The 27848-nt window shown below is 33.4% G+C and overlaps 1 protein-coding gene and 1 non-coding gene across 2 annotated transcripts; one reads left to right on the top strand and one right to left on the bottom strand.

Moving 5' to 3' along the window:
- Positions 1 to 616: 616 nt before the first annotated feature.
- Trnaq-cug (transfer RNA glutamine (anticodon CUG)) lies at positions 617 to 688 on the top strand. The gene has a single exon. It is a non-coding gene; the product is annotated as a tRNA-Gln (tRNA).
- A 5579-nt stretch (positions 689 to 6267) lies between these two features.
- LOC133193306 (nicotinamidase-like) lies at positions 6268 to 26899 on the bottom strand. The gene is made up of 8 exons (XM_061329255.1): positions 26731 to 26899; positions 23156 to 23282; positions 14367 to 14423; positions 13960 to 14199; positions 11661 to 11789; positions 10752 to 10920; positions 8762 to 8904; positions 6268 to 7404 (listed from the first exon to the last, which is right to left on the bottom strand). Exons 1-8 carry the CDS (start codon positions 26835 to 26837, stop codon positions 7291 to 7293), a joined length of 1086 nt encoding a protein of 361 aa, XP_061185239.1. The 5' UTR covers positions 26838 to 26899; the 3' UTR covers positions 6268 to 7290.
- Positions 26900 to 27848: the final 949 nt, after the last annotated feature.

Here is a 27848-nt window from a genome sequence, read left to right on the forward strand (position 1 = left end):
TTTTATTTCTTTTGTATTTTGCAATTAATTATTCTGTATTATCGTGCGTAAATAATATAAAAATCCGGTATGACTAAACAAACAAATGCTGTTAAAGGACCATCCCACTCAACTTCAGAAAATCGGCAGATTCTGAGTCAGCGCCAAGGTGGAGTAATCCAAAGGAACACCCATTTCTTAGATGTTCTTTAAAGAAACAATTATAAAAACATAAAATCTGAAAAAAATGAAAAGAAAGTACTACTCACATAAAGTCGTTCTGATTACAGGTACGCAGCCGTCACACCTGTAAATTGCTAGGTATAAATATAGCAGTGGTGCTAATCGTGGTATCGTCTATCTATTATTTCGCGGAAAGTGGAGTTCCCCAAATTTTGACTAATTTGATTGGTTGAACTATGTTTACATTATTACGTATGCATGTCAAACATGTCAATAAACACACACTCGTACTCATATACTACAGGTGTAAAATCGTGATAATGCTTCACAAAAATCATTTATATGTTGATGATACTTGTTAATCTGCAGCAAAATATTGACTGCATTCCGTGTTTATACCGAGAGCTAAATTATTACTTAACTAAACGATATTGGAAGTTCCATTCTGTATGAAGGTTCCATGGTGTAATGGTTAGCACTCTGGACTCTGAATCCAGCGATCCGAGTTCAAATCTCGGTGGAACCTGAATGTTTTTCCATTTTAAGACTGATTATTCAGATTGTTGCACAGGTGTAATCCAATATTATGTTATCAAAAAAGTTGCTCAGTTAAAATTATAATTATTAAGTAATTAATGTTAAAATTATAATTTTATTAAAATTGCTCAGTTAAAATTTATAATATAATTTTATTAAAAACTTTTTGAAATATAAGTTCAATATTGTCAAGCAATTTAATAAATATGCAACAAAATTATTATGCTACACACTGTAATTTAAAAGAAGATATTGTAGGTTGAATTTCCTCTTTACTCTGTATGATAAACAAAGTATATCAGGTATTGGATACATCAAATAATGTTTGGATACATCAAATTGTTTGCTCAGTTGCTCAAATTGAACACCAACATGAAAAGACCTCAATTACATCTGAATTCCTCCAACACTTTTTTTGTTACCTGGTACATTTGTGAATGTTATATTTCTTAATCATTAGGCCTAACTTCTAAAGTAATGAAATTTATGATCCCTGGGTTTAATTAGGATTCAAGTCTAAGAATGGGGCTGAGCTGATCACATTTTTTAAAAAAAAAATTAAGTGTATAATATGTTATTCATATCTTTGAAAATCTTCATAAAACACTTAGCAGACAAACTAGAGTTTATTTTATATACCAAGTTAGCCCCACACTGTGGCCTGAATCCTGAACCAAGGAGTAATAATTTGACAGTATTGGGAGGGTATATCAATATCAATCAGTGTTTATGTTGGGAGTAGAGTATATACCAGTATCAATCAATGTTTATGGTGGGTGGAAAGTATATATAACAGCATCAATCAATGCTAATGTTGAGTTGAGGGTATATCAGTATCAGTCACTGCTTACCGGTTTGTTAAGAGGAGGGTAATATAAATATCAATCAGTGTTTATGTTGGGTGTAGAGTGCACATCAATACCAATCAGTGTTCATGTTGGAAGTAGAGTACCGATATCAGTCAGTGTTTGTGTTGAGGGTTTATCAGTATCAGTTAGTGTTTGTGTTGAGAGGAGGGTATATCAGTATCAGCCAGTGTTTGTGTTGAGAGGAGGGTTTATCAGTATCAATCAATGTTTATGTTGAGAGGAAGTAATATACAATCGTCATGTGTCTGTACCAATCTGTTTTTATTGTAACGGGAGAGGAGAAAAATGCAGCGGACCAGACCGGGATTCGAACACGGGCCCCCTGAATCTCCAGTCAGGTGCTCTACCAACTGAGCTATCTGACCATGCACCAGCGATCGAACCCGTCTGACCGCCACATTCCTCCCTCCTTAAAGGTCTTTGGCCCCCCGAAGACACCAACCCAGGCTCTTCCCTGGCAGGTCTTTCACCTGTCACTTCCAGGGCATGGCACGGCACCAAATGTAACGGGAGATTAGAGAAAAATGCAGCGGACCAGACTGGGATTTGAACCCGGGCCCCCTGAATCTCCAGTCAGGTGCTCTACCAACTGAGCTATCTGGCCACCGGCGATCGAACCCGTCTGACCGCCACATTATGTTGAAATGTATATCAGTATCTGTCAGTGTTTATGTTGGTAGGGGAGTATATCACTATTATACAATTATGGACTCTTTTGGTGGTGAATATGGTTTGTTATATGTTCGCCTCGGTCAATATTGATATTTTTCTGGTGAATAACAAACCATATTCACCACCGAAAGAGTCCATAATTGTTTTATTATATAGTCCGGATTTAAATAAATAAGACAATGATGGCTGCATGATGATATCACTTTCATTTAAGAACTTCTGTCGTATAAAAATAAAAAAAAATGTCCAGATTACAAGTTATAGCTTCTGTGTTTTCCTTTTGCTGTTTGTAAGACATCGAAATGTTTAGAAAATATAATCCTGCGATAGGCTTGGCTACTGTTTTTCCTGCTCAGATACACAGCTGGCTCTTGCCGTTGCAACCATTGTTTACAACGTTGTTTGAGATGTTGATTGTGACGTCACAATGCCGCTACACGCGCACCAACTCTCCGGTGAATACGGCTTCAAAACCAGTGAATATGTAGTGTTATGAACTGTTTGCGTTTGTATAGATTATATAAGGACTATAAATAGACTATATAATAACAATCAATGTTCATGTTGAGAGGAGGGTATATCAGTATCGATCAATGTTCATGTTCGGAGTAGAGTATCTATCAGTATCAATCAGTTTTTATGTTTTATGTTGTGAGGAGGTATATCAGTATTGGTAGGTGTTTATGTTGGGAGTAGAGTGTTTATCAGTATCAATCAGTGTTCACATTGGAAGTAGAGTATCTATCAACATCAATCAGTGTTTATGTTGAGGGTATATCACTATTAGTCAGTGTTAATGTTGGGAGTAGAGTATATATGAGTACCAATCAGTGTTTATGTTGGGAGTAGAGTATGTATAAGCATTAATCAGTGTTTATGTTGAGAGGAGGGTATATCAGTATAAGTCAGTGTTTATGTTGGGAGTAGAGTATATATCAGTACCAATCAGTGTTTATGTTGAGAGGAGGGTATATCAGTATAAGTCAGTGTTTATGTTGGGAGTAGAGTATATATCAGTACCAATCAAGGTTTATGTTGGGAGTAGAGTATATATAAGCATCAATCAGTGTTCATGTTGAGAGGAGGGTATACATATGTCTGTACCAATCAGTGGTTATGTTGAAAGGTATATCAGTATCTGACAGTGTTTATGTTAGGAGTGTAGTATACCAGGTATATCAGTATTAATTTTTATTTATTTTTGAGAGGAGGGCATTTTATTATCAGTCAGTATTTATATCTGGAGTAGAGTATATATCAATATCAATCAGTGTTTATGTTGGCAGGGGAGTATATCAGTATCAATTAGTGTTTTGGTTGGTAGGGGAGTATATCATTATCAATCAATGTTTATGTTGGGAGGGGAATATACAGTTAAACTTCAGTATCTCAAACACTGATATCTCGATACCATGTGTAATGGTTTCGGCCGTGGATATTGGCCTGGGTAGCTCAGTCTGTAGAGCACCTGACTAGTGATACAGGGGTCCCGGGTTCGATTCCCGGTCCAGCCATACATTTTCTCCTTTCCTGTTACAGATTTGGTGCTGTTGACCACCCCTGGACTTGCAAGCGAAAGTCCTGCCAGGGGCTAATAAGAACTTAGGTTGTGTCTTCGAGGGCGAAGACAATTTAAGGAGGGAGGGATGTAATGGTTTGGGCCGTGGATATTGGCCTGGGTAGCTTAGTCAGTAGAGCATCTGACTAGTGATGCAGGGTCCCGGGTTCGATTCCTGGTCCAGCCATACATTTTCTCCTTTCCTGTTACACATGGATATGTCAAACTGATCTGGAAGTCCCAACCACTTATTCGTTATGTATCTTACCCTCAATATCTTGAATCCTCGCAAATTTTGAAGATTTTTCCGAGTCCCATCGAGTTCGAGATAACGAGGTTTGACTGTATATCAGTATGTTGGTAGGGGAGTATATCAGCATCAATCAATGTTTATGTTGAGGGGAAGGTAGATGAGTATCAATCAATGTTTATGTTGAGGGGAAGGTAGATGAGTATCAATCAATGTTTATGTTGAGGGGAAGGTAGATCAGTATCAATCAATGTTTATGTTGAGGGGAAGGTAGATCAGTATCAATCAATGTTTATGTTGAGGGGAAGGTAGATCAGCATCAATCAATGTTTATATTGGAAGTAGATTATATATCAGTATCAATTAGAGTAGTTATTTGTGATAAATAAAACAAAATAGATTATTTTCTCTATCAGGGACCACTGAACTGGTCCCTGGTTTGATTTGCTGTTAGATGTGATCTAACATTTCACGGATACAGTGGACTGGATTTGATTTCACAGTTTACATGCATCTAGTTCATGGCTTTAATTGCCAAGCGGTATACAAATTTTAAAAACCTAAGTTATAATTACCTCAGTTGCTGTTCAAGCAAATAAAGTCAGCTCCTCTGAGGATTAAACAAGATGCTGCCCAGGACATTGAAAACTTGGACTTTTCAAACATTTTTAAACAAAAAACAAATTGTCAGTACCCTAGGGAAAAGGAAGAATGCAGTAAATAAATCTCGTATTTCATAACATGTTTATCCTATTTTGTACCCTGATTATACTACATGTATTAGTAAAATGTTGATGCAATACATTGTATGTTTGTTTTTATACGCAAATAAGTCTGGCATTATAACTGAAACATGTTATAGGAGATAAGATAGTAGAGTAATGTTTGTTTCTTAGAAAAATATGCATATATGTACATGTATGCTGTGGTCAAGGTTGTTAAGAGAACTTAAAGGAAAAATCATCTGAGTAACCAGGTACTTGATCAGAATTCAGAAAAATAAGTACATGTACATGTAGTTAACTGGTCACTAAAAATCTGATGATTTGACAACATTTACCAAGAGGACAGTATATCAGTACATGTATGAATTAGTGATGCTTCAGACACTGTACTTCAATTGAGAAATCAAATTGCTCAAATACATTCCCCCTAGTTAAAGAATAGTTTCATGATTAATTTCACTACAAACATAAATCTTCAACAGCTGGATTTCATCATAGTAATTGTGGAAGAGTTATTGCCCTTTATACACTAACAAAACTTTAAAGCAATGAGAATTCCTAGCCATGGGAGAATGCATACAAAGGAAGAAAAAAAAGAATAAAAAAAGACAAGGTTCAGACAACAGTAAATAAACATTTAATCAGACTCATTAGAGAACACATAGCATTTATCTGAAACAACCAATAAATAAAATACATTTACATAATGTATCTGTATATGTAAATCACAAATCAATTTGATTTTTAAAAAATAAAATATGTATACCTTCATCACAGTTTGTCAGAGACAAACAACAATGTGAACCGTTCACTAAGTACACTGAAAATGTGGCTACACCTGTGCTAAATGCAATATACAATACTTTAAAAATAACAAAAAATTTTATTTTCAAAAAATAAAATTATACATGAGTTTTTCATATAGTATTTATACATGTATATCAGGAATACTAAAGGAACTCACATTTTCAGTTTGAGGTAATAAAATTACTGACTATATGTAGTAAGCATTAAATTTTGTAAGTTTTTTTAGTTCACTGTACTTTAATTTCCAGGGTAATTAATGCAGCTTTACAATATAAGCTGGTATGGATTAAAAATCTCATACTAGTATGCAAACTTTCAAGAAAAACAGCAATAATCTACATATAACTGTTCACCACTTGAATTACATGCCTATTCCATTGTCTTATACAATTTCATGTAAATATTCAACATTTCTCTGCATTATCTGTACTTTGGAGTCAATAACAAGAGCGAATGTGAAGCAGGTGCGAAATGCACCTTCTGGTAGTGATCTGTGCAATATAATACCAAAACTGTAGTGATCCGTGCAATATAATACCAAAACTGTTGTGAAAATGCACTGAAATTATGTTTACAAGAATTCAATACCCATATTGACTATGTACATATGTATAATATATAAACAATGAAACATAAAGTATGAAATCACTCACAATACCTTGAGTATTCTTACTATCAGATCAATTATATTTAGTTAATGTGAATCCTAATATAAGAGGAGGTTGTATTAATCTAATAAAAAAACAAAATTCAGAGGATTAAAAAAAACTGATATGAAACAAGTGAAATCAGATCTAGAATAACTGAGGTGGGTGAATACTAGTAATCTAATAAATATCAAAGGATATGATACCATATAACAGGAACTATTCATGATCATCAAATTTTGGCATAATTAGAAATGGTCTTGGCAATGGTAAAAATAAATCTAGCTAATAATTCATTCATAAATATTGTCCGAGATAATAAATAAATTTATCTTGTAAATTGTTAAAAATTCTTATTCACCATGATAAAAACCTATAGTCCCCTCCAGTTTCACCGGTAGGGGACTAATAATAAATGCCCAATTTTAGGATAAAATCACTAAATTTGAATGTCACTAAAATACCTTGTTATATGGTATATCTATTTTCCTGACATTTATTAACATCATCCTTTCATTTACTTCTCTGAACATGTAACCCTTTAAAAATAAATACAGTGTGGCTGTGTCAGAAAAAAAATTTAAAATACAATTAGGCAATATATCATTTTTAAAAATATAAATTGACATGCCATCATGCTTATTAAGTATAAGATTGTAATATATATGGGTGTGTGTGTACAAATTAATAAACAAAAATTCACTAACCAAAAAATGTTAGCTGGACTTTTAAAATAATTAAGGTATATGTAACTATAAAAACCTTTATATCCATGAACAGAAATAAAACCTCATTTAAAAGAGATTATGAAAGTTTATGACTAGAAACATCATTCACTAGCATCTCTTAAACTTCCAACTTCCTAAAGTAAATTAGCAACTATTTTAATTTGAACTGTATGCAATCAAAACATTCTGAAATACCAAAAGAAAAACAAACATTAATGATCCACAAAGAAAGTGACACAGACAAAAGTCAACATTGCACTTGTACACAAGGCTCAGGATGAATGTTACTAACAACACAGACTCTTAACAGAAGACATGAACTGAAAGGGAGATAATTACGTTGGGAGAACCTTATTGTTATTAACTAATGTTCGTGCCAGGGCCACATTTCGTGCAGTCTGGAGCCCAAGCTTTGGAGGACGGTCAGATCCCTCTACAATGTCCTTCACCTTGAAAGACAAAAAAAAAGAAAGAAAAAATTAATTTTCAAAGAGTATAATTTAATTGTACTAAAACAAAGTATAGTGGAGATTTTGACGTCTTACAAGAGAACAAGTGATACATGTACAAGATCCTTTGACTTTAAACCTGTGTAAAGCTTTATATTGGCCATAAATGCAATCTCATGTATTCTCTATCTGATATTTTACAAAAGTATGTCCAAGATTAAAGTTGTGTACAAATAGATAAGAAAAAAAAGGCCCAAGGACCTTAACGGTCACCTGTGTGTAATGTAACAATCCATAGACTAAAACAAAATAAGCTGATAAATGAAGCTATGTTGCCTAAAAGCAAGAAAAATAGGATTATCAGGGGTCAGCAAAATATTAATCTAGTACTTCTGTATCCCTCCCCTCCAAATTTGTCACTATCTTCATGCGGACTAAACAAAATAGGTCTAGAGCACTATTAGTTAACACATTTCATTCCCCCTCACATTGGCCTCTCTTATTGTTTGAAGATTATTTAATGTACAAAGATACAATATTTTTGTCCCATTTTCATTTATCTATTATTTAAAATCCTACCTGACCATTAAAAACTATGAATGTACTTTTTGTATTAAATATTATAAATTTTGTTTTTCAATAGACCTTTTAAGTTACATTATTTAGTACAGTGATTAACTATCATATAGGCGAATAGCATAGGGAATAACTTCAATAAAAAAAACAACAACAAAATCTGGTAAAAACACCCTTGCTTATTACAACTTTATATACTTTGTCTCCTACATGCCCAGGAGCAGAGAAGAAGATTTTTAAAGGAACAATCCATTTTAACTATAGATTCAATATAGCCCTACCCTAATACCAGAGCCCCTTACCCAGGGTCAAGATATTCACAATTTTGGAAGAGGCAGTTTTGCTGATCATAACCATGCACTTTGTATGTCTGGTTAATAAAAATAGGCAGAGAAGAAAATTTCAATTTGAGAAATAAAGCACTTTCACTTTATACTGGTAATCAATATAGACCCCTGAGTGACTCAGGTGACCTAAGAATGTAAAATCAGCCCAAGACAGTGTGTCCTGATCTCAGAAATGTTAGTATCACAGTGCCTTTTGGAACAGTTATAATGTACTGCTGACAGTTTTATCAAGCATTTAAGTTGCATTTCCAGGGTCATGAAAATCCATCTTGTCATTTTTTTTAAATTTGCTTTTACTAAGGTATATTTTACATTTGAATTTTTGTTGTTACCTTGAAGATGGGCACTGCAAGTATTCATAATAATGACTTACCTTAAGTTAATGGTATTAATAATAATGGCCTACCTTACAGGTATTTATAATAATGGCCTACCTTGCAGGTATTTATAATAATGGCTCCTTTGTCTTGGAGTGATTTCTTCATGTCTTCTATGTGCTGCACATCCACACCACGACAAGCATCATCCAGAGCAATCACCCTAAATCCATGGTCCACTGCATCTAACCCTGTAAAACCTGAACAAAAGACACCCCCAATAAACATATATATAAAAGATTACCTTAAAAAATGTCATGTATAAAGGAGACAAAGTCTCTTTCCACATAATGTCCGAGAGTATTTTGCTGAAGCAATATATGTCTCAAACTGTCCCAACACACCTTTTACAATCCGAATTCACAGAACCTGTTATCAAGAATTTCTTTTTTTAGAATATATGTTGTTGTTTTACATAACAAAATCATTGGTTGTAGGATAAAATTAAGGTGTTGTTCTATTTTTCAAAATAAGAGAAATGAATGTCCAAAAGTTTACAGAATCTAAAGGAACACTTAATCCAAAACAGAAGTTTTCTTTATTGAAATGTACCATGCAACTTCTACTTGAAAATATTTACATAAATCTATAAAATGCCTTTGGTTCAATCATTTCGATGAGCAATAGTCATTTTCAGTAAACTACCTTCACAAACATCAAAGATCACCCCCACAGACATAGAAGTCAGTATAACTACCTACACAGACATCAAAGGTCACCCCCACAGACATAGACATCAGTTTAACTACCTACACAGGTATCAAAGGTCACCCAACATATATAGACATCAGTTTATCTACTTACACAGATATCACAAGCCCCCCCCCCCCCACACACACACACACACAGACAGAGAGCATCTTATACCTACCTACACAAACATCACAGGTCACCCCCACAGACATAGACTTCAGTATAACTATTACACAGATATCAAAGCAAGGTCGTAACTACCATTGAGGCAAGTGAGGCAAATGCCTCAATAAAATTTTAGATTTTTCTGAAGAATTAAAAATTTTTACTTTTAACTTTAATTAATTATGTGTGTCTCTATACTAAATTTATACTTTCAACTTATGTTTTAATTTCTGTAAATTGACCATTTCATCAGGTGCTTCATTATACTTTAGAATGCATGTAATAAAAAATTCAAAACGTGAAACTTTCAAAGATCAAGTCTTTAATTCGTTAAAAAAACCCAGGTTTAGGGAACGTTCCCCTCCCTTCGAGAATAATCTGGATCTGCTTGGGACTCGGGTGCCTCCTAGATCTCTTGCCTCACTAAAAATTTGAGCCTAGTTACAGCCTGGCAAAGGTCACCCCCACAGACATAGACTTCAGTATACCTTCCTACACAGACATCAAAGGTCACTCAACAGATATAGACATTAGATTACCCACTTACACAGACATCATAGGCCACACTACAGACAGAGACATCAGCATCTTATACCTACCTACCGGTAAGCAGATATCATAGGTCACACCAAAGACATAGATTTCAGCATAACTACCTACACAGACATCAAAGGCCACCCCCACACAGCTAGGGCTGACAAATAGATTTTTTTAGGCACTTGTCCAAGGGCAATTGTATGGTGAAAATTCACTTGCCCTACCTGAATTTTTGCTTGCCCAACCATAAACTAATACTGTATTAATATATTAATACAGTATAGAATATATAATACAGAAAAAAATACTGAGTAGAACATGCAATCCATTGTGCCCAAAATTAAATCTATGACTAAAATATTTATTTTATTTTTTTAAGTCACTTGTCCACGGGCAAGTGGTTGATAAAATTTCATTTGCTCTCTCCTAAAATTCACTAGCCCTGGCCGTCATGCAATGGGATTTGTCAGCCCCTGCCTACAGACATAGACATCATACGCCAAAACACACACATAGACATCAGTTTACAGACCTACACAAACATCATTGCCATAGATATCAGTATCTACACAGATATCATAGGCCACTTTGCAGACATAGACATCAGTATATATACCTACCACACCACAGAGAAAGACATCAGTTTACCTACCTACACAGACATCATAGGCCACTCCGCAGACATAGACATCAGTAATGTTACGTTTAGATAAGATCTGGACCAGTTCTGTCTGTGATTGTTTGTTGTTATCCCAGAATGCTGAGTAGCTGTCCACATCAGGATTCTTCCCTTTATCCACAAAGATGCTGTCATCTGGGACCTGTGAAGAATTACCGCAATACAGTTTACAATCATCATTATCATACAATAGAAAACAAAACATATGCATGCTCAAATTTCCACTTTATGAATGATATACCACTTAAAAGTTATCTGAGATATTATATATACTAACACACAACTGAATTTTCAAGAATTCACTATTCTAATTAATAGAGAACATTTTATCTCATTCTCCAATATTTTCAAGCTATAAAAACATCTCCTTTACACCATCAAAGAGCAATTCAGTCTGCAGCAACATCATTGCAATAGAAAATTGTGGCAACCTGATACAGTCAAACCTGTATTAAGTGACTTGCCAAAAGAAATTCTTTAATCGCTGTGAAATATCATATTAACGAGTAAGTGTTTGCATACTTCTTCCTCCAAGTGGGGGGAAGGATAATACTAAGCAATTTATTACTTCTATTTATGAAAGTGGAGCCAAAACTTGCTAATTCAGGATCTTAAACTACATTTAGGATGGAAAATGATGATTGCTTGTAGCATTAGACAGGAAGCCACTGAATGCAGGTAAAATATAATTAAAAATAAAAAAAAAATTCTCAGGAGGAGGCTATATACAGGTGGTCATTAAAACAGATTTGACTGTAATTTTTCTCCACAGAAATAGCATCTAAATATAAACCTTGTCATATATTTGTGAAGTGAGCCATGTTTTAAATATCAATTTTAGCTGACAAATCAGTCATTAAAATTTCCTTATATTTTATAAACCTTGAGATCTGTGTGCAGTTCAGCTCCCCAGCTTCCCTGAACACAATGAGTGGGCCATAGTTTCTGCTCAGTAATGGAGGATCCCTCAAATATCACTGTGTCATGAACCTTGGCTTCTTTCTGAGAAATCTGAAAACATATTATAGTTCAATGAAAAACTTTCAAATAATTTAGTTGTATTGCCTATAAATATAGAACACAAGATGTGTGTGGAGCAAAGAGCTCACATGGGACACACTCTTTAATGAATGTGGATTTTACCCTTTGTAGAACATTTTCGCCAATACTCTGTATTTTCTGGTGTTGCCAACAAACACTGAACCTTACATAATCCTTTATAATATACCTATAAGATGCCAGGTAGAAAAAAATTTTTATCTGGCAGCCATCAGATAAGTTTCTGCCAACCACCACATAAATGACTGGTAGCCCCCAATAAACTTAACTGGCAGCTGCCAAATAATTATTCTGGTGGCCACCAAATAAATAGATCTATTATGGCCGCCACAAAAATAACTGGTGGCTACCAGATAACTATCCGGCAGCTGCCATATAATTTCTTGTGTCTGCCAAATAATTATTTGGCGCCCACCATATAATTTTCAGGTGGCTGCCAGATAAGTTTCTGGCAGCCGACAGAAATTATATGCTGGTCACCAGTTATCTATGTGGCAGCGGGATAAGTTTTTGCCAACTGCCATTTAATTATCTGGCGGCTGCCAGTTATTCATGAGGCGGCTGCCAGATAAAATATTTTTCTATCTTGCACATACCAACTTCCGTATATACCCAACTGTGTATCACTCAATTTTACTGTTGATTTCAAGCAATCATGGTGGGACGGTGTGATCCCACTTTCCAGGTCACGTACCACACTAAGGTTTATTGAATGCATATCAACCCTCTGTGAAACTGATGACATAATACTCAGTACACATGATGTTGTAGAAAAGTTCCTCAATAAAGTGTTTGTTTAACTGATAAAAATTCAATAATTGATCCCAAAGTGTTCTTTTATCATATAAAAGCTAATAATTGAGCGGTATATAATATAATCTATCATTACAACTGTAGCTGTAGCTTGATCTGAAGAGCCATATCACATCTAGGCAGCTGATCATCAGATCAAATGAGACATTTCGATTCCCTTTGCTCTAATGATCCATACATGTCAACATGATACAGCTCCTCAGACCAAGTTACCGTACAATAATATAAACTCTTGATGATAGAAACTTTGTAGACTAAAATTCATGACCTTTACCTATATTTCCCTATGCTAACATTGGCTCCTATGCAAAATTTAAAGCATATGTCTAAGTCTTATAATTCAGTTTGACTAGAGTATAAACATGTCGATGAGTGAAGTCCAAACTAGAATGAATTTGTAATCTAAGCTTAAGGTCTTGATTTCAGCAATTTTGAAGTACAGATATGTACCAGTAATAATGTTTGCATGTCAATTTAACTGCTTGTAAAGTTGCTAGTTGTAAGAACTAGAGCTTTCCAAGCAAAACATACTAATCCCCCCCCCCCCCCACCCCCACCCACCAAAAAAAAGAGGCCCCACTCAAAACAAGACATTTTTGAAACACTGCATAAACAAAAGCATCAATATATAAGAAGTTTAACTGTAAGTCACTTGTGTTAGGCTAGGAATGAATGAGCTAAATACAGTGTCTTTCTTCCAAGTCTTTGAAGCCTAAAATATATGCCAAGTCAGCAATTATGAATATTCCAGGATATATCCATATAATTGGACATTTTGTGGCAATATTGGTTGAATCCAGTTGAATGTTTTTTTTTTTTGTTTTTTGTTTTTTTTTGTTTTGCTTTCTTTTTATATTCCATCATAATGGCTCATTTGAGGCTTAAATTTGGCTAAGAGGTGAGAAAAACAGTACTACAAAATATTCATCTGTTTGGGATTCTCTCACTCTCCCTGTGACATAATCATGAAACTTCTACCATAAATTCAAAATACTTATTCTTCTATGATGGGACTTAGATTAGCAGCATTAGCTTATCAGCAGAAAATGCTCTATCTCTGGGGAGCCAGTACCTATTTGACTATTAAATTTATTTCATCATAAGCCACACAGTTGGCATGCAGATAAAAATGATTTTCACAGATGCTTGACATAACTTTGTAGTTAAACATGTCTGTTACCAGTATATCATGTCCAAAATATGTCCAAACATTTACATACAAATTGAAAATAATTAAATGCTATGCAGACAATTTGATTGTCCATCATTAACACCTCCAAATTTACCTATATTAAAGTTCCTAACTTACTTGGCTTGAAGAATGGAAAGGTCTAATGTGCTTGTTTTCTGCAAATGATATGTGGTCTGCAGGGTGCCAATCTCTGGTATACACTACAAGGTCAAAGTTCACTGTCTCAAGGAGAGAGTTAATGGCAGGAATGACCCCTAACCCATCCTGACCTGCGGGACAGTTACGAAGTGCGAGGTTTCCATCCAGGAAATCATTCTGTACATCAACCACAATCAGAGCAGAGCTGGGCTGTAAAATCTATGGAAAACAGACACCAGAATCATTAATATTGGACAATGACAGATATTTCCTTACCTCGAACTCTGTAGTACAAAAATCTGAAATACATGTAACCTCCTTAGCAAATAGAATTTTTTCATTTAAAAGACTTTCATGCCAGATACAAATATCATACTGATACTTACCTGTTTTAGCCAGTAGTAGCAGTTTCCAAGAAACTCAGCTTTACTGATTTTTCCATCCTGTAATTGGGTGAAAATATTTTTCAAATAAAGCAAAGCACAATCCTCATCAAATAATTACTCAAATGCACCAGGTGAAGTTCAGTTAAAGAATCTTATTACAGAACTTAGTTTATGTAAGGAATTCTAGCTTAAAAGCCAAAACCTGTGGGACATGCATTACATATGAAAAGCCTTCCTACTGTTTTCATCAAAGTACATAAAAATTCATTATTTAGATAAATATATAATTTAAGAAAGCGCAATACACATTATTCCTTATATACTGTATGTGTACTAAAATAAGCAGGCTTTATATTTTAGCGGCTTTGGCTAGGACAGCAATGCACTAATTCATGAATTACGTTAATAAATCATAAACAAATACAATACATGGCACGGATATGTGTAACACTAATTCATGATTACGTCAACCACTCAATACCTAGTGATTGCACTAAATTTTGAACACATCAATTTATGTACATGTGCAGTACTTTGTGGAGAAAAAAAATAGTCACGAGAAATCCTTAATCATAACAAAGCCTTATTCTTAATTTCTCCATTTAAATTCTTTCCCATTGGGAAAGTCTACTCATAGAATGTGCTTGCTTCTAATCTGATAAGTCAATGTCTTCCATGCTTAGTTTCTATATTTACATTAGTCTTTAAGGCAATACATGTACAACTACTTATGTAAACTCTCAAAATTCTCATGAATAGTCGACGTCCTAATAAACGAACTTATAACCATGGAAAAACCTACATACATGTACTTCCTTGCTAATAAGGAACTTATAATAAGGGTCCTCAGAAGCTGGATTTGTTATACAGTAAAGCTCAGGTATAAAGAACTCACTAATAAGAAAATCTTGGTTATAAAGATATCTTAATGAATTCTGTAGAAGACTTTGCACTACGTTCCTTATACAGATATAAAGAAGCTTGGTTATAAGGAAGCAAAATTCCCTGTGACTTTGTTTAGATTAAGAGATAACATTTTTAGAGTTTCATTGGGATATGACATGAAGTTGGTAACATGATCAAATCCTATAATGCCCAAAGAGCAATATTGTAGATTTGATCACATACCAACTTCATGTCATATCCATATGAAACTCTAACAAATGATATTTTGTTTCTTACATTTATATTTTTATTCTATTCTTCGAGTTACAAAAAAAGGCACTTTGACTGACTTTGTTATGGAAATGCAACATAATATACAGGTACGACACCATGTGATGTCACAGTCTAGATTTCTAAATGTCTCATGCGGTTTGCTTTCCATAAGCAAGAAATTTGAGCAACTTCATGTCTTTGAAAACTGAATGTCAGTTTAATTGTATTGTCATATAACTATAAGGAAAGACATTGGCAAATATAAATATTGGTGTTTTACTGTACATGTTCTTATTTCTCCATTTATAGCATCCAATGTATGTAAATTTGAGATTAGCTGGTAATAATTACTAAATAATGAATGTACTCTAACCATGCACTTATAAATACCATTGAACTTTTTTCCCCATGTATTCTTGTATCAAAGATTAACATATTAAAGTTCAATGAATGAGTGAATATTTGAACCAATTTTATAAGTGCACATTAATTAATAAATCTTATAAATTCTTGGTATAAATTTGGGTAAATCCAGATCAATGAGACTTGACAAAGACTTGAGAAGTAAGTCAGATAAATGATCCACAATCCATGACAACCAACAGAAGTCACTGCCTGCGTACAAAAGTACTTTCATTATCTGATTATCCTAGTCTATACAGAGCATATACAATGTCTGTTGGATAAATGAGAAGATGAATGATGACATAGAATTATGAATTATAATGTAGTGCCTTCACCAAAAATGTGAAAAGATGGCCTTTTCATTTAAGTCTGCTAAATACCACAATAAAATATCAACAATTACACAATCACAGTGAAGCCTCATTAATCTGGAAACCAATGATCTGGACACTTAAACTTCTGGACGAACTTTGTGGGGAACATTTATAAATATATATAGGGTAAACTGATCGAAAGTCGAACATGACCGCGAGTCGAACGCATTTTAAACCTCACCTACACCTTTTGATAAACAATAAATGGTAGGCAACTCTTGATTATCTGTCTTCTTTTTTATCCATTTAATTAATTAGAGTTATCTTTTCTAAGTTGAACTCTTCTGTCAGTAGTTCTAGGTGCCGGGAAATTTGAAGGTGATTTCTCCAAATTTTCTGTCGTAAATGAATTATCCATGTTGTTTCAAAACTCCAAACATTTACCAAATAAGCTAATCAATACTTTAAAAGACAGATTTATACCAATCAATATTTTTAAAAGCTGTTTTTATATGGTTTTGGATACATAATTCGCAAAATAATTAACAAAGCTCATTGAATTAATATCGAAAAAAGATATGGAGTCGAACACCGAAAAAAAATCGCAAGTCGATCAGTGTTCGACACTAGATACAACGATAAAATACCGCAATTTACACAAGAGAGAATAAAAGCTTTATAAGATTTATAAAAATTACATTATTATAGAAGAAAATGAATCAACTCTTTCCATTAAAAAAAAACAAAAACAAACAAAAAAACAAACAAACAAACACAAACAAACAAAAACAAACAAACGAACAAACAAACAAACCTGTGCCACCAGTACTTTAATTATTCCATGATTCAGACCACAATTTACTTGATCATTTTAACTGTAAACATCTAGTTGTAATATAGCAAATTTAGATGTAGGCTATCTATTTTGGCAATTACGTCTAAAATCAAGTTTTAAACTTTGTGCAAAAATCCTCATGCTGGGGAAAGGAGTTTTCTTTTCTTTTTATCAACAAATTTGTGAGTTGGATTTTTTTTAATGTAGTCCCCCCTCCCCTCTCTCTGGAAAAAAAAAAACCTGGGTCTGCACCTGCCAATGTTTTCAGTGCTCTCCAGAGCCCAATACATGTTACTGGTGGGTTCTTAATGCTTTATCCATTTACCAAGACTGTGAAAAGAAAAACAAAGATGAATATTTAATTAAGAAGATCTGATGCTCCGCAAGCACGAAGTATATTTTCGAACATGATATTTTACTGTCAATTTAGTTTGAAAATGTTCATTGAAAAGTCTAGCTGCAACCCCTCTCCTAATTTTTTGCAGCATGGTAAAATCGCCCCGTTTTATGTAGCCAAAAAGCTTATTGTTGAAACAGTTGGAACCCCCCCCCCCCAACCGCATAAAATTTTCGAGATTGGATAATTACTTCTTGGTTTTTGCTGGCTCATGGCGCAGTCTTCACAACAATTTTTTTTTTCAACGCATGCCCGTCGGGCATCTCTTCTACTACTTTTACCAAGTTTACATGCCTTACTCAAAATTTAACTTCATGAAATTAAAAAAAATGCTGTCTTTACAGTGTATGAACCATTGTTTATACAAGAATGGACCAACAACCAAAAATTTCCAAGAGTGAAAAATATTCTTTCGGGTGGTCAAGAACATATACTTTTTATTGCTGTAATGCATTACCGAAAATTTTGAAATGTAGTAGTTTATCATTAAGGAAAAACCTGCATGCAGTTTTTAACATACTGAATTTGGATTCCATGTGAAAATCCTACAGTGTAATTACAGTTTGTGTACACAGTGTGTACACAATGTGGCATGATTATCTCGTGCATTTCAACAACAGTAGAAAGACGACAGGGATTAGTTAGTTACGCTTCTTTGCATATGACACCTGTGAAATTGATTTCAAAATGTGTATGCACTTCTTTGGTCAACTTATTTAGTATATATACTTGTGTGTTTTAATGATATTGTTACATTAGGTAATAAAAAATAAATTTCACCTATTTACTTGACTACTGACGGCATATTTATTTGGTACATTAAATACATGTATAAACAGGGCTGTTAAAAAAGGTCAGTGAATCTACAATGAATAATAAATCTACCAAAATGTGGTAATCATTGCTATTTTTGAAGAAATCTGAATTTAATAAACGAGTATTGAACAATTGAACGTTGAAAAAGGGGGGGGGGGTAACGATAACTTCTGACGTAAATGTAATTTCTTTTGATTTTATTTACCGGGTATTTTACTAAACTAATATTCAAATTTTCACACACAAAAAATCAAGAAATGCCAATTAGAAACAAAAAGGGAAAAGGAGTTGTCATGGAATAAAATACCGTACATACTTTAATATCAGAAACGAAAGTATAGATTGCAATCCACTGTGTAAAATATTTTTACATATAAGTCAGTCTATAATGGAGAAAACATTACACATGCCCAGCGGACATGTGAATCTTCATTTTTTACATGCCCGCCCGCAATTTTACCAGGTCCCGGGCATCGGACTCGATCCCGGGTTATTTCGAAGACTGATGGCGGGTGTGACTGGTCAACTTACTTCTCCTAGGCACCTGATCCCACCTCTGGAATTTCCGGGGGTTCGTGTTTTGTATCCTTTTCACAGATTTGTATTGTCTGTAGATTTTCTTGAGATCGATTCCGTTCCCTATCTTCATCTTTTTCAGGTACGTTGTCTTGAATCTTTTTTCGCTCCCCCCCCCCCCCCTTAAAAAAAAACAACGATGCTGCAAGTATGTTTGCGCCAGTTCCAGAAAAAAGAAGAAGATTTTTTGAGATCTCAGGAAAATAGGGGCCGTAACAGAGGATTAACATTTGATTAAAGAAAAAAAACGAAAGCTTATAGAGATAATTTGAATGGTTTTAAAATCCGCATGAAAGATTTAAAAATTTCTGAAGAAATAAATATTCAACATCAAATTTTTATGCAATTTTGTAAATCGTTTTATGTCTTCTGATTTTAAAATATGTCAAATTGAATTTGTTTCATGGCAAGATTGTTTAGATTGAAACTATTTTGCGTTGAATAAAGTAATCGAACTTTAAGAAAATTAGTCCTATCATAGAAAGTTGTGAAACTTCAAACAATAAATTGAGTCCTGACCACATAAATTCGCCTGAAACGAATACTTAGAGCACTCGAAATGCTACCTTAGAAAAGACTTCTAGGTGCAAAAAATGAAGATAACAAACAGTGATCGATGTCAAAAAAAAAAGAAAAAAAAAGCAAAACTTTTTTTTCTTTCTCTTTTGCCATAACTTCAAATTGGGCTTCAAACATGTTCAACGGAGGATGAAAAAAAGAGAGAAAAAGCATATAAAACTGGGGAAAAACTGAATACAGAGAGAAATAAGATAAAATCAACAGAAAAGGTGGAGGATCAATGAAAAATTTTGCAAATTGATAATGTTGACTGAATTCTACATTACATGTATTACTTTCCTCCTTTAATTTAAAATTATTTCCCGTATTACCAACAACGTTTCACAATCTTCCTTGATATTAAAATAAATTAAATGAAAATCATGTCAAAATGTTTGGTATGAATCAAAATCTATCTATAAAAGAAAAAGACGAGATCAAACAAAATCTTTTCAGAAGTTTGTCTATTTTTAAAAATAATAATATATTATGTTAATGTCATGAAAAGCAGTTCCTATTAACAATTATGTAATTCATGCGACTCGGAATAAATGAAGTTCGACTTCATATCTAGCCGTTCGACTTATGGTCGAATGTGTTCGACTTACGATCTATTTTGTATCTCGGGCTTTTTCCTTTAATAACAATTGTTTCATTCAGTTGCCACAGTAAACAACACGCTAAAATGACGCCTTAGGCACACATTTCGATACATCTCTGGGTTTATGACACGCATAATGTACCCTGTTGTCAACACTGTCGGTGAATATAGATAGGCGTTCGACTTGCGATCAGTTTACCCTATACATGTCCAATAACTGTATCTCACTTCCATTCTCAATGACCGTGTAGTGTAGGACAGCGCCATGAGAATTCCATCGGCATCAAAAGCAAGTTTTTTGACTTGCCTAGATAGCCGAGCGGTCTAGCGCGCTGTTCCTGTACTGCTAGGAGACAGTGAACATGTACTTAATAGTAAAAACATGTCAAATTCCTTCTTGTTTGAAATTCTGTATGCGATTTCTTTAATATACATGTACATGTATTTACCGTAGCAATAAAAAGATTTTTACATCATCTTTATAATTCACAAAATAAAAACTTTGTATAATATGCACAGATTCTGAAGTATAATCTTTCTACCAACGCCACAAGTCAACCTCTAGCATCGTTTCCCATGTATACATAACCGGATATCGTCTATGCATTGTAAATTTAAAACTGGTCGCTGTCAGAATAAAGAAAATGAAATATACATTTTCTATTATTAGAAAACCATGTTCATATATGTATAATCAGTTAACAGAAATTATTTTACCATAATAAAATCTAATGCAAAAGAAAAATCACGCACTTTTGTCTAACAATAGAACAACACTGAAATACAGGGCACTATAGCTCAAGTTTTCACTGCGACACACGCTCACATGATGGTGTGTATAGACGATTTTAAATTCTACACGCTCATATAGGAAAAATAAATTCTAATTGCATTAAATTACAGAATTTTGTTTTACTTCGATCTTTATAATTTTCACTTTCATATCCATAAACTGTATGCGCGCATATTTCACACAGCATTAAATAGCGATTATCAAGATAAACGTACCCAAGCCACAAAACAACGTGTCATCCATGTGTATGCAGTAGACTATAAATACACACAACCTTTGGCTTGCATAATTAAAATCAAGGTAAGCCATACATACACTTTGTATAATTATCGCGCTATTATTTGTTGATCACAGGAACACAGGTAACCCGAGCGTGACAGACGGGTGTTATCAATAGAGCATTCAGTTTACCTAACGGACTTGATCATCAGAGCGGAAAATAATCTTGACTTCGAGATAACGCATGTGATTTTAATGAATGGGTACACAATTTTACTTCCAGATAACCGGGGTGTTCGACATTACCGTGTTCGACATAGAGGGGTTTATTTTAATCATTTATAAAGCAAATTTCGTCGGGACCACGGCCTTACTTCGACATATCCGGGGTATTCGAGATATCCGTGTTCAAGATTTCGAAGTTTAGCTGTATATATATATATATATATACACCAAATATGTTTCAGTAATCAGGATTACTTATCTGGACAATTTGCATTGGTACTCAAGTGTCCAGATTAACTAGGCACGACTGTATATACTTGGAAATGTGCTTGGAAATGTGCTAGAAGTTGTTTCTTGACCTGAGGGAACAGTCATTTAGATTTTTAAAAGAATACTTAATGTAATATATTTCACTGTTTTTGTTAAAAATTGAGAAATGTTGTGTGGTTATACTTAAAAATTGCACAGCAGGTTGTTTTATCATAAAATTAGTAACACAGTTCTCTGAAGGGGATGGCTGCACAATGCACATACAATTATTGATTAGCATTTAAACAGCAATAGTAATGATCTCTCTCTTCAATGTGTTTGGGCACAAATTGGAATCCAATATTGTGGTAAAAGTCAAAGATATTATTATACACTAACAAAACAATACTCTATGCAGAAAAGTAATTCAATTAAAAAAAGAATTCATTACACTCTATAAACACTGGACTTTAAGAGAAAACAATTCAGGACACACACAGTAACACAATTAAACTGCCCTGTGATTCTAGGTGGTATGTATTGATTGGAACTTCCAAGACCTACTTGATATCTCTATTAATATACTGTGCAACTATCACAAATGTTTACACTATTTCTGTCGTTATACCGTATGCAATCAATTTCCCACTGTGGCAGACTACATACCTGTACCAATGAATGATTCGCATACATGTAAAAGTGCAAAACTGACAAACCATCACAACACATTTATGACAAAACATCAAAAGGCATTTCCATTCCACCAATGGGGAGCAATATAAGTTTCATCATAAATAAAAGGAAAATAAATTATTCATATTATCGACAATCAAGCTACCTCTAAAATTAATCCTAAAATTTCCAGAAGGTAGAAACTATATTTCAGACATAATATTTTTAAAATAAAATCAATTTCATCTGAAGTGAAATCAGTGATGTATTCATGCAGTCAAAGAATTTCATAATCATGGCTTCCTCTCTTGTAAGATGGTGGACAAATTTGTTCTGTTCTCCACACATACTCACAATGACTCTTGTTTGTAGAGGCAGATTGATTTATAAGCCAATTAATGACAGAAATATTTTCTTCCATGTTTGCAGAAAATGATAAGAGATAATGAGAGCTAATTTGCAGTGCCAATTTTGGAACTTTCCTGAAGAAATCAACAGAGACGAGCTTAATTCAGAGCACACACGTCACAGCATTCCATATTTGGACCAATTTCCCTGCAGGAGGTCCAATGAGGACTTGTAAAGAGATATCCCATTCTGTAGATCTGGACAGTTCAACCTGTGCTATTCATTACCATTAAATTACATGTAACTTTTAAAGGTGTTTTCTTTTGATTTAGAAACATTTATTTCAGTCATATTTTTAATTACCAGCATCTGGGTTCTTTTTAGACAATGTAGGGTGAAGGTTACAAGTAAGGACAAATTATCATAGAATTTCAAGCTAGTAGGAATAAATGACTTTACCATCCAGGTTTCATGAACACTCATTCAATGTAAGAAATCATTTTTTTTTTTTGGCACTCACTGGATCAAACTAAATTTATTAATATTCACAATATATCTTTTTAAATGAGTACCGGTTTACCGATGTTTGTTTTCCTGTCAAAAATGTTAAAATTAAAACTAACCTGGTCTTGGTCTAGGAGAGTAAGAATTTCCCCCTCCTGTGCCTCAGTGAGCTTGTAGGACTGTGAGCCATCACAGAACACATCATTCAGTAACTGGTGAAACTCCTTCTTATTCAGAAAGCCATCTCTGTAAAGATTAAAAATTCTTCATAAAATCTGTTATTATTTTGAAAAGTAATGGATGCAAGGACTAATTACGTATACAAGTCATAAATAATACATATATACAAAGATCTATATGACAAGGACATAAACATTAAAAGAAGCACATAAAAACAGGGACCTAGATATACCAAAGGGATAGGCAACTCCTTTAGCGCCATGTTTATTTACCCAAAACGGCACACACAACACTGCAAGTTTTTCAAACTACGTTTTTTTCCCAGTAAAAAGCTTGTTTTCTGATTAATGTAATCTGTTCTTTTTGTGTATCGGAATGGATATTCAATAAATTTTAAAGCACATATTATAAAATAATTTAGATATTAAGTAAACAACCACCAAAATCGGCAATTTCTCGGAAATACGGCCGATCAGGGGCACGCACTGATTTTTAAATAAAACGTAATTACTTCTAAGATAAGGAGTAAAAACAGTGCTAATAACAAATCTTGAATAATTTATTGATAGATAAATTAAGGTTTTATTCTGAAATATCTGATAGCAAAAGAGATTTATTTAATTAAAATTGACTTACGAAATCCCGCAACTTATGAGATATCGCGAGACTTGCGAGAGTTGCCTATCCTGTTAGTATATAGGTCCCTGATAAAATTAACTCCAATTTACAAAATTTAAATAGAACAGGTTTGACAAATGACTCTCTCTCTCTCTCATTTTCTCTAATTAGTTTAATTTTGTAGACATCAAGAGCATGGAAACAAGATAATTCTGTATTTGGCTATAAAAGTGTATTTGATTTTCTACAAAATTCATGTTTGCTTTAAATTATACAGTTTTAATTATTTCTACATGTACCAAGTATAACCATGTATGATCATTTATCTTTTTTTTTTTAATGAAGTGTTATTACTGCTGGTATTTATACCAAAACATAAAACCCACTCTTATAAAAGGCTTAAAACTGAGCAGAATATTAGAGGTTACTTTGGCAAAAAATGGTTAACCAGTCTACAGTTAAGCTCCCATAAAGTGCAACACCTGAGCTCCTTACTTGGCAGGTTTACTTTAATAATCCTTTAATCCTTAATCAGATTGGCACATTCAGAGATTGTATGCAATCCCCTGATTTTAAAAACACTGGAATTTAGTAGTACACTTGTATCATACCAAATACCAATTGTTAACAGTATATTATTATATTCTTTATTCTTGGAGAGGGGGGGGGGGGTCCTATGTCCATGTTAGTTAATAAAGATATTCTATGATATATCTTACATAAACAATTTCAAAATACATTTTGTTCTTCAGAAACTATAATGAGTAATGAAAAAAAAAATGTCTAAATTACATCATTGATATTGTGAGGAAATGTATTTAATACCTTTCACAGAATTTCCCCAAATACAGGTTATGTAAATATACTGGTAACTGCAAACTTGAAAAATACTTAAAACTGGTGTACATTTACATTCAATTTATCATTGAAAAGTGGGTTTATTACATAATTGAATCATTCCTGACTCTCTGATTGGTTAAAATTCAACATTCGAGCAGTCATAAAAAGTCATATTCACCTGCAATTGAATCTTTCAAGTGAATGTTGCATTGCATTTTTTTCTGCCCCCCTCTAACTGCATTTGACAAGGGTTCAAACTGGGTAAACAACCAAGAAAGATGGTAAAATTTTCTTTAAAAAGTTTGTATCATTGAATCATGTCAATAAACAATATTGTTGTCTTAGGGCCAATAAGATGATATAGCAACCCTTGAAGCACAGCCTTCAGACTCAGATCATTTTGTCTCTCTGGGTAGCTAATTAAGGAATGTTTTTAAGTTTTGTGCGAGTTATTGGTGTGTAAATCACACAGACTTGTCACGTAGGCATATTTCATGAAGCGTGCCAGCCTCAAAGTGACGTCAGTTTAGCGCGAGTTTCTCCGTGTATACACGAAAATGGCATTCAAATCAATTTCATAGTTGTTTAAGTAGAAAAACACAGTAAATGTAAATATATGGAATTGACCTAAAAAAATAGCAATTTATATTGTATATAATATTACACAGCTCCACAAGATATGGAATTAAGATTGCCAACCCAGATACCATGGTAACTATTCTGTCAACTCTGCATTTGCCTCTATTGGTTACATCTGTCAATTCAACATCCCACCCCCAACCAACACCTCCAACAAAAAAAAAGTCTTTTGTGTGTTTTCAGTTTTTATAACATTGATCTTACCACAACTGCATAATATGACAGTACAAAATACAGACTTTGACCCCCTTCAGAGTAATTGCTATTAAGTTAGACATAACAAGTGCAACCTTCTTTTAAAACAGATTTTATATATCAAGTAAACCTGAAATCTCAAAAAGAAGATATCCATATTTTTTTTCAAATATTTGATAAACAGGAGGCAAATATGTGGCAATGAGAAAATTTATCATACCCATATTTATGTAGTCTATCTGCAGGAAATATAATCATGAAATAAATTTTACTTCCTTATCTATCATAATAACTAGCATAGTATATGATATTTTTTAAGATTTTAAAGGAGATACAAATGGAAAATATCCCCAAAATTCAGCTTACATCTTCCTGAAGTGTGAACAATAATATTCCTAATGCTTGATAATAAGTGTATATAAGTATTTTCAAATGCTTAAAAGTTTAGACTATGTTTATATCCTTAGAAATGGTGCTTCATTTTTCTGAGGGACTGGGAAAATGTGTCTTCACTTCTGACTCTGTGAGCTAGATAGATTTATTTGATAGTTCAAAAAATGACTGACCAGGTTATTTCACTAAAGTGTCAGACACAACAATTCAATTCACCAAATACCTTTTCAATAAAATTACTGACGGATGGTAAATTTTCACTTGGTTGAACTTTTAATTTCGTAGGCTATTGGAAAATAAAAATCCTATAAAAATAAATATAAAAAGGTACATATGTATATTTATTTTGTCTGGAGTAAACATTTTGCAAACTGTAATATTTTTTTTAACTCTATTTTTAATTGACAGTTTTTTGGTTTTTTTTTAATTTGAGCAATATATACTGTCTTTGAATAACATTTCTGATAATTAATTAGCTAAATACAATTAACAGTTACAAAAAATTGTATTTAAAAAAAAAATAATAATAAAATTACCAGATCATATTGATTTAACTTGTACATCACAACCCTCTAAAATGATAAATAATAATAATGAACTGATCGAGTCTTTTTCTGTAATAAACAATATAAGGAACCCCAATTTAAATGTGTTTTTATAAATATTTCTGTAAGATACTGTAAATAGCTCTCTGCCAACTTAATTAACACCTTAACTGCAGTAGAATAAAGAAGTGGGCAGACAATGAGACATATCCCACATCAAAGGAAATTACAGCAGAACTCAATATTTTTTATTTTTATATCGCAAAAATAAAACTTTTACTCACCTGTCAATGTCGTAACGTTGAAAGCATTGAATGCAATCTTGTTTATCAAAAATCTTTCTTCTGTCAACAAATTTATCAAAGAAGTTATCCCTGTCCGGGGAATCCATCTGCCTTTCACAACAGTTAGCTCGAAAGTGAATGTTTACATTAACATCAATGCGCTCTGAACTCTGTCTAATAGCATTTAACAATACACAATCGGATAAAATTGGACTGGCACAAAGTTCTGAACATTACGTATATACAAACTTAATCCTCTTAAACGATTTGAGAACAGCCAATTGTTGCTTAAAACTTTGGTATAAGAAGGTTTTAAAAATATTCAGGTGTGCACATTTCAATTACCTAAAATTGGACACACTCAAATATCACCGATAAACGCTGGGCACTGTGTGCATTGGGTGGCGCACTGACCAAGAAATAATGAATTCAGAATCATGTCAGTTTATGTTCTTTATTTGCTTAATATTTATAATATTAATACACAGAAAATTGCTGAGGTATGACTAACCTCTACACATGATACATGATAAATAGCACATACAAACAGAAAAAGGTATGATGCTTCTGTACGTGTACATGATAAACAGCACATACATTAAAACAGATCATAAGTAGATAAACAGATGGGATACATGAAGAATGAATTCACAACCTTTTTTTTTCTTTTTTTTTTTTTACTTAAAAGCTAACATTTTTTTCCTTCAAAATAACAAACCCCAGAAAAGTTTTAGACACTTAATAGTTGTACTTATTTAAATACGGATTTTTCCCTACAATATCTTATTTTAAATAATATTCCTCTCATTTGGTACGGCGTCGTTGGAGGGCCAGAAAAAAAATATTTATTTGTTCGGGCGAATTTACGAATTAGATGTTTGTTCGGACAATTTAGATATTTGTTCGGACAAATTAGAAATTCGTTCGGACAAATTAAATATTTGATCGGACGAATATTAATGTCATTTTGGTGTAAATTCCTGCTATAAATACATTATAATGGAGCGCCTTGGATTAAGGTAGTCCGATCCTCAGGTTCTGAAAATCAGCTTTTAGGTAATTGAAAATGCTCACAAAATGTCTCTGATTTCATAGAATGACATGAATTTACCCATGGT

Source organism: Saccostrea echinata, unplaced genomic scaffold (genome assembly GCF_033153115.1).
Source record: "Saccostrea echinata isolate AGI-Se365-2 ecotype Australia unplaced genomic scaffold, CSIRO_AGI_Sech_v1 ptg000027l, whole genome shotgun sequence".
Taxonomy (NCBI): domain Eukaryota; kingdom Metazoa; phylum Mollusca; class Bivalvia; order Ostreida; family Ostreidae; genus Saccostrea; species Saccostrea echinata.